Genomic DNA, 12,956 nt, shown 5'->3' on the forward strand with positions numbered 1-12,956 from the left:
CGTTTTCCACAAGTTGTTGTGTGTGATATTACTTTACTATCAGTAGGGAAACCAGATGTAAAATGCAGATTGTTTAACACAGCGTTTATTTAAAGAAATAAAAAGAACATTTTGAAAGCAGCAGCAGCACAGATGTTCCTGACCAGAGATGGAAAAGGGGAATGCTATGCTCTCAATCATTGACAGGTCCCATCTCAAGAGGGATTCCGTTTTTTTTTGGGGTGGGGGGGGGGGTTTGGCTTGGCTTCTTTTATTCCACATGACTTGAATGAAGCTCGAGTCTCCTCGACAAATCTGCCTCACAGAGGGCTTGCCCTCCTGCATCACGAGCAGCAGGGCAAAGACTCACGGCCAGGAAAAAAGCTCCTGATTTTTCTTTTATTTCAGCTGGAATTAAATCAGCAGCTTATTAAGATGATGTAGCATTTGAGGCGAATCAGTCCCAGGTGACAGGCATTGGTGGAAATAGGTCACTGCATTGTCCCGTTTCCACTCAAGATGGTAGATGTGCTACACTTCTACCTGTTGAACCTACCTCTCAGTGCAGGTTATGTTTTTCATACTCCACTATGGTAGTCCGTATACCTTTCCTTACCCTGCCTGGTCTTTTTATTTTCAAAATCACAAGTAACATAAAATGAACATGTGCAAGCAGTGGGAGCTCATACAGAAAAGAAAAATGGGAAATCAGGTTTACAGGAGGAGAAGAAGGCACCCAATAACTGTTTTACGATTTTTGTACTGCCAAAATGAAACCTAACAAAACTGCTTTTGGTGAGGAACAAGTAAAGACTTATTCTATGCTGAGAAGAAAAGAAAAGAAGCACAACGTTTCGTCTGGGGAGCCTTCTTCGGGTGTGAGGACACTTGAAAGGCTCCATCCCTCCACACCGCACCTCACCACAAGAAGGCTCCACAGCCTGAACACATGGTGTTTCTTTTCTTTACTTGTTTCTAGTTTTACTTGTTCCTTTGCACCTTAACCATGCAGCCGCAGCTACCTACTTGAACTACTTCTTTTGATGGGAATTATTTCTGTGAGAGAAGCAAATGTTGTTGTGCCTGAATATTGATAGTAATTCGTGAGTCGCTGCTGAGACGATGCTGTGGGGGGCTCGTGAGTTCTGTCTCATGAGACCAGTTTGTCATATGGTTTCAAAAGTGCTGTATTACTGGACACTCTCAAAACTTACATAGGTAGATAGTGTATTCATCTTATATGTCCATCTTTTTATGTGTCTCTCTCACTTTCTCCTGCTTCCACTGTCTCTCCACAGCCTAGACATATTCCAATACTGGGACTTTTGAATGAGTGTGGGTAATTCTCTTGCACAACCTGAAGTAACCTACCTATATTGTTTCCTCCAGTCCCTTGGCATCTTGTTGCCTGTTTTATTTCTTGTAATGAGGGAACGCTAACTACAAGACTAGGGGTCTGTGAGAGAAACTGTTCCTGTGTTAATGACCTTCTGCGCTCCCAGACTCAAAGTCAGTGTGCTTTCACTGTACTCAGCGTTGCAATAGAGTGCTTACTCCTTCTAAAATCCTCACAGCCTCTCTGGAGTTTGTAGTATTTAATATATTACTTTCCTTGATCTCTGGTCGCCTTCACTTATCTTGCAGACAGTTTCTTGTTTAAGTGGTGAATCACCAGTTGTTGGGGAAGAAATATATTTTTTCAAGATGAAAATCTAAAAGATGTTTGAAGTCTTTTAGAGCAACTGAAAAAGAGTCAAGGGCAATTTAGTCTGTTAAACTCTAGGATTATTGATTCAAGGATGTCACTGAACCAGCTTTTAAGCGCTCTTGTGAAATCAGCATGGCTTAATGATTTTGCTACATTTCTTTATTGAGAAGTGTCTCCTTCTTCTTTGCTTAGTCTCTTAGCTGGAGCAGTGCACACATTTGACCTTTACCTTCACCACAGTCTTTAAAGGAAGGATGGAAGGAAGTTGTATACGGTGCTTTTATCATGCTAGGGGTAACGAAATAACTCCAGATCTGACATGCAGAGCAATATTGTACATAACAAGTTTTTTTGTAAAAAAACAATCTTTACAATCTTGAAATGAGACGACTTGAAAAGGGTCTTCAGAATTGACTCATAAAATGGTTCAGGAGGCTAGATTAATTTAGGCAGGTCTGTTGCTGCCTTGGTGCCACTCTCCCCCATATTCAATCGTTCTCAGTGTTTTCTGCAGTGTTAAATCCTCTCTCATGTAATGTGTACATAGTGTCCTTCAGTGCCCCACTCCGGTCCCCTGAGGAATCCCACACAAAAATACTGCATGGAGTGGACATCAATCTCCAGTAAGGGCACGGTCCGGAATCTACTACAATGACACCCCTGTTGAAAATATCGGACCAGCTGACCTAGGGGATTACTGCATTCTCAGCAATGAAAAAAGATCCCAAAGGCACATGTGAAAAGAACAAGAAAGTATATTTTGGACTATGAACAATAAGCACTTCTTTGTGTCAAGTCATAGTTGTCTGGAACTAACCTTCCAGCCACGTTATTAAAACCATTTTTAACAGGTAAAGTCTGTTAAAGTCTTTAACGGGTATTCGGATTATTAGATCATCTGATCAATAAGATGCCAACACCTGAATGAGCAAGCTGCATTAAACAGGCTTCCTTGTTTATGTACTGTAACTTCCCTTCAATCAAAAACACCTAAATCCTGCACAAGAATGACAACAGAAGCTCCCACATACAAAATAATCAGTGTCTGTGTAATAGCCTAAGGTGCTTCCATTTTGTTAAACTGCAGTAAAGGAGTTTGGGGTCCATTTACACATTCTTTACATGTGAAACTCTTGCACTATTGAAATGAATCTTTATAGCTGATGAAAATGAGGCCATAACAGATATTAAAAAAAATATGCAGTTACAGCAGAATTTTAGAGAGCAAAACGCACTTAATAACCCCCGCCCACGCATGTAACACACAAACACACACACATGTTCCATAATCCAATTTCTGGATACCACATCCTAGTTGCCAATGCAAGAGTCACTTTCGGCCTTTGCTCTTATTTATTTATTGCTTTTAGTTTTCAAGATTTAGCCCCGCTGATCCTCAATATGTTTTCAATCGGACTGAGTGAGTCAAGCGAGGATCTGTGGCTAAAGCTCTAATGGGAAGCAGCCCTGCGGTTTCCCTGCCAGGTTAATACAGTGCTGAGAGGGGAGAGCAACTCAGGGCCTGGTCAGCCCACCTGAACCCAGCAAAAGCACAAGAACCAGCTGCATGTGCTGCTGATCCATCTTCCCACGCTTCGTGCTAGAAGACATCCTTTCAACAGCAGAGCCGGGACTCTCCAGCCGGTGCAATTGTGAACTGCAAAGGAGAGACGTAGCGTGGGGCAGGCCATATCAGATCTTGCTTCAGCTATTTATTGCTTTATGAAAACTGTCTGTTTTCCTTTTTTTCTGGTTTTCTGGGATAAAAAATAGGATTGCACAACTTTCTTATAATAATGTTATGATTAGTTTCTTCCTTTTAAAAAAAAGTAGGGGGATTGTTCATGTTATGGTAGTTGACTGTTAGTTTCTGAGCAATAAATTTGCACATATCTCCAAGAATCACTAATCATCACTTCCCAGTCATAGTTGTTTTGAAAAACATAAGCAATTTTACAAAGGAGACGAGGCCACTTGGCCAGTCTAGCGTTTAATTGAGCTGTGAATCTCATTTAGCCATTTTCTGAAACAAGTTAGGGTATTGGCTTCAACCATGTGGCTGGCTGTTTAGGGATGCATTTTCACAAAGTGGAAGCAGAAACAAATACACACAGTGCACGGTTTTCCGCCATGCTCTCTAACATATACAGTATGAGTTTGAAACATACTGTACAGTGTTTGACAAACCTGGCTTTTCATTAACAGATAGCCATTGTCATATTGGGCTTTACAGCTGCAATATTGGAAAGCAGTGAAAAAAAAGCATGCAAGTCATGTCTAGGAACTCTTCAAACAAATATATCTAAAAACCTTTTGGCATGTACTGCGCTTTTAACAGTAAAGTACAGAAGTGAGAGTAGTTAATAAAAAGCTTCTTCCTTAAGGTTTGCTAGAGGAAGAATGATTTTCACAGGTGCAAGTTAACTAGGTTTCACAAATCTCCTTCTCTTTGTTCCTTAAAATTGCATTTCTAATGGGATGAACCAACAACCAGGCCAAGATTAAAATGTAGTTCCAAAACTTCAGTGTAAATTTAATGCAATTGATTACTTTAGGCAACATGCCTATCTGTTACCATGTCATTAGTCAGATAACACTTAAAAAGGAAACCACACCTGAACTGGCAGAATTAAAGAATCACGGAGAAGAAGTACATATGAATCAACTTCAGTACTGCCTCTGTGTGCTGCAGACTCAGAAATACTGTAAATGGGTCCCAATACAAACAAAGGTTAAATTGTAGTCTGCTTCATAATTATGAAGGTCTACGCAAAAAAACGCTAAGTGCAGAAAGAGATAAGTTTAGGGATATCTGGAGCAGCCTTAAGAAGAAAGACTGAACCTGGTCTGTGGAGTTGCAATTTCCGAAGCTTCTTGGGATTTTAAAGGTCACGATCACTGCAATGGATTTAATCAAAAATGTCTCTGGTTTAACAAACAGCCTGCTTGTCAGGGCTTCTGTTGCTTGTGCGTGTGTGTACTCCATGAGTGTTCAAATGTCAAAATGTGTCATGTTTTTAAAACAGTTTTGAAAGTTAATTCTGTTTGGGTGCTTTTACACGTTAAGAATATTAACACTTCTTATTCATGTTTTTTGTATTTCAGTTATTTTTCTGTTGTGCATTTATAGACGTTTAACATCATGAATCTGTACAGAAACAATTCCATATGTCCATGACAACTGCGAAGATTAGGATCAGAAACAATAGCAAAGCCCTGTGTACACATCCTTCCTGCTGTTCACTTTATAGCTTTGCTTCTTCTGCCTTCTTTAATGGGACAGATTTGTTGTTTTTTATGATCCCTTGTTTTATCAAAAATCCTCTGCAGAGGCTCTTTGAGAGAAAAGCATGTTTGTTGTCAAGTCAGCCATCTGCCCGATGCTTCCTTCATTCCTTTTCCCATTGTTTTTTCCTTGGAGTGTGTGTTTGTGTGTGTCTGCGTAGGAGTATTGGCATTCCTCATAAACAACAGCTGCGCAGGATTTTATGAACCTGCTCCAGTTCATTTTCCTAATATGCCGGCAGCGCCAAACCCGACTGCCTTGTACCTGTTGCCTGATGCTCACCATGAGGTTGCAATAGCGCATCAACTTCTTGTTTTTCCGTGTCTCGTGCGTTTGTGTAGAATTTGAGAGGTTTTGGCATGACAGTCTGAAACCGCAGGTGGCGTTTCCCATCCATTTATTATGCCGTAAAACCCTGCGAAGAGGATGTTATCAAAGGTTAATGGAACAATGATGAGCCCAGGCACAGAGGTAGGGACTCTTTAGCCAAAACAGAGTAATTTTTATTAATTCCAGATATGTGAGGGTGTTGCTGTCATCATGTGTCAATGAAGAACACGTTGACGTCATTTCTGATTATCTTGGATGTTTTGGGCCGAGGCGCTTTCTTTACTCATTTTGTCCTCTTTTAACTTTATTTCGAAGGGCTGCATTTCCATCCCCTCTCCCTTTCGTTCTGTGTGCTTTTTTCTTCTGCCCATTACCAGAAAACCTCTTATTTCTGGTAAGGGTTGTGGCATCTCGGAAAACCCCAGTGTTTTCCTCCTAGATGTTGACCAGGGAATGGTTATGCCTGATTATTGCTAATGAGAGCAAGTCTGCTGGCAGTGCAGTGCTAGGTGTATCGGTCAGTTCATGCCCCCACCCTGGGCAGTGCACAGGGGTTTGTAGGCAGAGGGATGGTGATGTAGAGTTCATAAAGTTCAGACATCTGAAAAATTAATTTTGCTCTTCCAGCACCACCGAGATACCTGTAAGACCAAATGAGATCAAATCAGATCATGTTTTTCTTTATGCAGGCACGTTTGTAGAGGTTAAGACCAGTCACGTTTTATCAGGTATGGAGATGTTTGTTTTATATTTCTTCATTGTAGTGCTTCATACTTACTAGATTCATATTTTAAGGAGGTGAATTAAGTAAATCTTTAAGATGTGTAGGTTTGATAGCAAAGGCAATAAACTAGTGCAAAAATGTGCCCAGAAACCCATAATCTCTGTCTGCTATTTACTGCACTGTACCTCACAGAACAGCTGTTTTTTGATCATTACATGTGGCACGCATAACCACAAGGAGGCGCCAAATTCCTGTCCTTCTTTAGGACTTGACATCCTTTTTTTGATCTGAGAACAGAAACCAAAATATATAAATATATCTATATGGGTCTGTCTCTGCCCTGCTGTGATTACAGAGTGGTTTACCGGCGCCGGAGTGGAGAGAGGCAAGGCAGAGGAGGGAGATAGAGAAACAGAAAAAAATGAGAGAGAGAGAGGGAGAGAGAGAGGACACTTTCGTCTCTGAACTGCAGTGCCTCATCAGTTGTTGAGTCCCACATTTCCATGGCAACATCAGAACAGCACTGAGAGGGAGAGAGAGAGGGAAGGAACCGGACAGGATCCCTTTTAAAGTCAGAACGGAGAGAAGAAGAGGAGAGAAAGACAGAGGAGGAGAGAGGCAGTGAAGGAGCGCTGGCTGGGAGGTTCTGAAAATGGGTCTATGTACTGTGCTGCTGATCTGCCTCTCCCAGGCTGAGTTCATGAGAGTTTGGGCACAGGAGCAAACAGGTAAGACTCCTTTTTCAGCCACAGATGCAAAATCAAACATTGCCCTCATTTTCTCTGGTTGCTGCCTAGTCCCATTCAGAGCTTTTTCCATGAGACAGAATCTTGACTTTTGCACTAAGCATGTGGGTTGCTAGAAAACTGTCATTATTTTACATTACACCTTTATTTAGTACTTCAATGTTTCATGTTTTTTCCTTATTTCTGTAATGTATTTTGTTTAATTCAATGTTTTTGAAACATTATCCTTGGCCTGATTTAATCACAGGAACATGAGAAAGGTGACTTTTATGATCACCCCTGGCGGATGTTAAGCAGAGGTGGTTACATGCAAATAAAGTTCACCCAGAGGATTCACAGATCTTTTGCCCTTGACCCCAATGACTGCTGAATAACAGGACCCCTCAGGCTGCAGACAGCTTTCTTTGTACTATCTTTGTTGCACCTGTTACCGTAATTGTTGTGTTTTTGTTATTGTTCTCTGAATTGGGCATTTTGTGGGAAGTGTAGCAGTGCTGTGTTTTCCGCCTAATAGCACACCGATATTCAGTGAAAGACTGTGAAATCTATAAGCCAGAAAGATGCAAAATGAATAAGAAATAATTTAGGGTGCTGTTGTTTTATTTTGGGGGGAGGGGTTGGTGTTGATGAAAGGACTTTCTGTCTTATTCTATGAGACTTCTGTATCACCGCAGATTGACTAAGGTTTTATAGGATCTGTGTTTGCTGTATTCAGTTTACCTTCTTCTTGAACTCCTGCATTCTCTTAGGAAGTTATGGCCTGAGCAAATGATTTATATAGGCAGCAACGCAAATCAAAGTGAATATCACAGCTGAAGCTGTGTCAACTATCACAGTTATTGACCCTTTTATCTTCTGCTTATCACTGGAACTGCAGGCTAAAGTCATTTTGCAGAAACCGATATATAGTTCCAACATGGTTTCCAAAAAGCACAACATATAGTTAGTTCTTTCATTGTTTATTTTATTATTTTCTCTTTTTGAACAAAATTTTGAGCCTCCGATGGATATCCCAGTCTGGTTGCCTCTGTTATAGCTCCATGTTAACCAGATGTGTTTTCTCCAAAGAAAAGGGCATTACTGATCAAGAACTATGAAACAAAACCAGCAGTGCTTAAATTTGAGCTAGAAGACACTGTATTACTGAGAAGGGTCTGTATTAGTGCCCTTTTTCCAAAGTCAACACCCTGGCTTCTTTCAAAAAACAGCTGGATGATATCCTCTAACTCTTTTCTAGTAGCAGTCGATTAAACTAGATTGGTAGAAGGGCCTCCTCTTGTTTTCAGTCTTTGTTTGTTTTTATGTTCACTCATTGTAACTCTTCTCTCCCATGTGTGGGAACTCCATGGCACTGCTGATAAATAGCACAGCTTATATTTAAACCAAAACGTCTTTTAGTGCATATTTCACACTGTGGGATGAGGCTTGTACAACACTGGCCAGGAAAAGGGCCCTGTCTTGTTGTCTGGTAACTGACTTGAAGAGCATTGATTTTAAAACTTATATAAAATACAATTTTCAAATGTCAATAAGCTGTTCTTAAAGATGGTTCATGAGTACACCAATTCCTTATACAAAGAATAATAATAAGTGTTTTCCAAGAACTCATTTGTCAGTACCAAAAAAAACACCTAACAGACATAAAAAATAAACAGCCTGTTAAACAAAACCAACTAAAAAAGAAAGAAAAAACACAAATATTATTTAAAGAATATTTAAAATAATGAATATTAAGATAAGATCTAGTGGTTTTTATGTGTGAAAATGTTTATCATAGTGTTTTCAGAGTAGTTCCTTCTTGTAAAAATAACATATTATGGCTGCATAATCAAAGAGTGTAGGCATACTGTATACTGTAAATGCACATCAGATAGTGATGTCTATGGAGGTGGCGTAGATTAAATGAAGATGTTGAGACTTGACATCATGGAGCAGTTAAGTCTTGTAATTTCATCTTGTTGCTGATGTTGTGACCTAGATCATGTTCTCTCAATTCCTTTTTTTTTAAACTTCTGCAGAGGAGCGACCTAATTATCTTCAGCACAAAAAACAAGGATTTAACGCTTTTATGGCTTGGAGAGGTCGGTCTAGTAGAGCTGATACATTGGCTTTAGGTGCTGAAGGACATCTCAGTGCTGCCAGCCTTAAAACAAATCCGCTGCCTGCTGCACTGAATCTGAACACAATGTGCTTAATGTTTTTTTTAATTAAAGACCTATTAATTTTAGGAGGGAGTAAACGTTAGTGTGACATCATTCAAGGGTTTGGTCACTGAGCTGGGTCAAGCAGAGCACGGTGTATGTTATATTTAAGTTGTGTTTGCTCTTATGATGTTCTTTAAGTTCTATTTGATCACATTGATGTTCTGTTGCTTAGTAATAATAGTTATAATAATAATAATTGCTTACACTTATATAGCGCTTTTCTGGACACTCCACTCAAAGCACTTTTACAGGTAATGGGGATCCCCTCCACCACCAGTGTGCAGCCCCACCTGGATGATGCGATGGCAGCCATAGTGCGCCAGAACGCTCACCACACACCAGCTCTCAGTGGGGAGGAGAGCAGAGTAATAAAGCCAGTTCAGAGATGGGGATTAATGGGAGGCCATGATGGGTAAGGGCCAATGGGAAATTTGGCCAGGACACTGGGGTTACACCCCTACTCTTTTCGAGAAACACCCTGGGATTTTTAATGACCACAGAGAGTCAGAACCTCGGATTTACTTCTCATCTCAAGGATGGCACCTGTTTAGAGTATGGTGTCCCTGTCACTATACTGGGGCATTAGGACCCACATATACCGCAGGGTGAGCGTCCCCTGCTGCCCCCACTAACACCTCTTCCAGCAGCAACCTTAGTTTTTCCCAGGAGTCTCCCATCCAGGTACTGACCAGGCTCATACCTACTGAGCTCCAGTGGGCTGCCAGCTGTGAGTTGCAGGGTGATATGGCTGCTGGCATTAGTCTTTTTATGCCTTCAAACTCAGCAGTGCTCAGAGGTTCATGCTCTGTTAATCAGACATCTTCTTATATAAGAAGATATCACATGCTTGGTTCTAATTGCATACTTACTGTCTGTACTTCGTGAAAAGAATTAACTTACGTACTTACTTGTTTTCAAATGTTCTGTGGCTAGCAAGACCATGTAATTATCTGTCTGACACTGCTTTTACTGCTACCAAAGTAAATAAAAACTTCTATTAAAGTAAATAAGATCAAGATCTTAATGATATGCAATTAGTTTTGAGATCAACAGAGCACACAATATTGTTATATTGATTCTTTAATTGCTAGGCTCTGATCAGTGCATTTTTATATTTATATTTATAATAAAAAAAACAACAAACATTGGCATATAATGTACTTTGATTTGATACATTTCCAAACAAATGATATGTTCAACCACAGCTATAACTGCCTGAATCATCATCACACCAGAAGCTGAAAAAATACTGAGTTAATAAATATAAATATGTAATATATAAATATATAATACAAATAATATAATTGGTTTCAAGCAATAGCCTAATGGACTTCCTGAAGCTGTATGTTCTCTGATAGATGCTGTTACATTAAAACCACTTTGCGAGGAATGAGAGCAGTTGAGGGTTGTGTGAAAGTAGAAAATGTATTGAGTTTCATGAACCCCTGGCTTAACCTATTTGGTTGAGGGCCGCCCTCTCGGCCATAGGCCAGAGAGGCTAGGACCCCCAAGCCCAGTGGAGACAGGGTGGAGGAGGGAGTGATGTGTGGTACTGTACTGTATATATGGGAATCTGAGAAATTACATCAGGCTTAATTGTGGCTTGTGGCAGCTGAGCTTAATTAGTCTGGCTGCCCTTGTCCCTCCCAAACTTTCGTTAGAACTCCATTTAAAAAATGTTGAGTTATAAAAATAATAGAATTGGTTTCAAGCAATAGCGTAATGGACTTGAAGCTGTATGTTTTCTGATACATGCTGATAACCCCAAAACCTTTAAAGTCATGCGAAGATGCAGAATATTATTTACTGAGCAGACACCCTTATCCAGAGCCACCTGCAATGTATGTATGTATGAAGTTTACATTAGGTAAACAAATATCAGTCATGTAAGCACAATAATATAACTTAACAAAATGACAATAAGGTCTAAACAGCATGAAAGTACAATGGTGCAGAGTGGTGTAAGTGCTGTGCTGGGCAAAATTAAATGCTAAATTAAAACATTATACAGAAATGAATACAATGCAGTAATGAAAACAGCCTGAGGGAAAGTGTTCCTTAACACTAAAAAAAAACACTTTGAGAGTTTTTAACATTAATGCAGTATGATTTAAGAGCTACTGAAGAGTGGAACCGAGGGCTGGGAGATCACAGGTGTTATCAGGGGCTGAGAACTTCTTATTTTTGTAGGTAGTTCTTTCCAATGACCAGTCTTCGGATATTGGGAGAAAGGAGTGGAGGAATAGAAGGTCTGGTGGAAGAGAAGTAGGAGTCCCAAGAGGAAAATGTGTTGGGAATAGGAGAGGGAGAGGGAGAGAGGGGTCAAGTGTGACACCAAGGTTTGGGGCAGAGGAGTAGGGGAAGACATGAGGTGGTGAGGTCTGCAGAGGAGGAGAAGAAAAGGAAGCCATGCATTGAGGGGTTTAGTTGAAGATAGTGGGAGTGCATGCTGGAGAGGTTGTATGTGAGACAAGCTGAGAGACAGGGGTGAAATAATCATCAGAAGGAGGAGGAATAGGAACATTTGAGCATCACCAGCATGAAATGCAATCTGAAGAAATGAGAGGACCATAGGAGCAGGCGTAGAAAGAAAACAGAAAACAGAGACCCAGCTCTGTGGGACACCAGCTGAAAGAGAATAAAATTATCTTTAAGGGCTGCAATGCAAGGTATCAACTTATGCAGCTATTCTATAGGATCAATGTTAAAAAGGCTTTGCCTTTTTATGCTTATTAATCTTGGTTATATTTTGTTAAAACTCTTTATTGAGATTTGTCAAAGCAACCTTCACTTTGATGATATAATCAGATGATTATTATACTGTATGCACATATATTGTATGTTGGATATTCACAGATATCACTCTGTTCCTGATGTTATTGCATGAGTTTACATGTTGCCTATAAATAATACAGATCAAGAAAATAACAGCAATAAAAAAACTGTAACAGGATGACCTATTAATTATGTAGTTCTCTTTATAAACTGTGTTTTCTAGGAATTGCTTTTGAACACATGAAGCTTTCTAGTTGATTGAAACAGGATTAAAGAGACCTCTTCTGTCATATAGACTCCTGGAGAGGTGTGCCAGCTCTTGGAGTTAATACCTCTGTCTTTCTGAGTCCACTTAATAAAGTGTGGACATGCAGCTGTCAGGTTTCCAACAAGTCCCAAAAATCAGAGCTAATTTTGGCAGAAAGTCCTTGGCCTTTTCTTCAGTCGGCATGCAACATCTTGATTTTTCTGGTCTCTGGTGGGATGCTTGACTGGGTCAATATGAAGCTGTTGTGTAAAGACATTTGAAACTAGTGGGGTGTTGTAATGCTTACCATGCGACAGCATTGTAGAAACACGTCGGAAGCGCTGGAAAACCGCTGGAAAACTGCAGAATTCCGGGCTGAGTTTATTATCCAGGTGACATGTTTACACACTGCCTCCACTCCAATTGGCTGCATAGTCTGCGGTGTATTAGCAGATGTTTGGCTTGAAAGTGGGTGAGTGGGAAGCCCCTGTCTGCATCTCCTCATTCTCCCCTACTTGTTACAGATCAAGCATGAGTGGAGACCTGAAAACACACGGCTGGCGATTCCAAATTAATTAAATGTTAAGAAACAGATAAACTGCTAAACTGGATTGAACTTAAACCTGGCCGTGTGGGGGCAGTGGTTGGACCCCAGCGTTCTCTTCACGCTCCAAGCAGTATCTCATCATTTCCTCAAGGCCAATTTCTGGCACGGTAGGGCATTTAGACGGCTACAATTTTTATTTTTAGTGATGATTTGTTGTAGTGTGCTCGTTTGCTTTGGATCGATCCAATATTTCAGGCGTGTTCTTTCCATTATAAGTGACAGAGCCCTAATACCTGCAGAATTGCAATTACTAGAGCAAAGGAGTCGAACATCAGCTGAACAATCTTCATAGACTAGTCTAGGGGGGTTCTAGGAGCCATAGTTTACCTTTATAGCACTGATTCCTTTGT

At 40.3% G+C, this 12,956-nt stretch overlaps 1 protein-coding gene across 5 annotated transcripts in view; it reads left to right on the forward strand.

Moving 5' to 3' along the window:
• The window catches only part of plxdc1 (plexin domain containing 1), a 67,819-nt gene that overhangs the window by 13,156 nt on the left and 41,707 nt on the right, over window positions 1-12,956 (forward strand). For 2 of the 5 annotated variants that reach the window (XM_088622700.1, XM_088622701.1), the window contains 2 exons: window positions 5,993-6,031; window positions 6,383-6,755. The exons of the other annotated variants lie outside the window; for them this stretch is intronic. In XM_088622700.1, the coding sequence (XP_088478826.1) occupies window positions 6,680-6,755 (76 nt within the window). In that variant the 5' untranslated portion in view covers window positions 5,993-6,031; window positions 6,383-6,679. The remainder of the gene's footprint in view (window positions 1-5,992; window positions 6,032-6,382; window positions 6,756-12,956) is intronic. 5 annotated transcript variants of the gene reach the window in all.

The sequence above is a fragment of the Lepisosteus platostomus genome, chromosome 28 (assembly GCF_059453375.1).
Source record: "Lepisosteus platostomus isolate fLepPlt1 chromosome 28, fLepPlt1.hap1, whole genome shotgun sequence".
NCBI classification, from domain to species: Eukaryota; Metazoa; Chordata; class Actinopteri; order Semionotiformes; family Lepisosteidae; genus Lepisosteus; species Lepisosteus platostomus.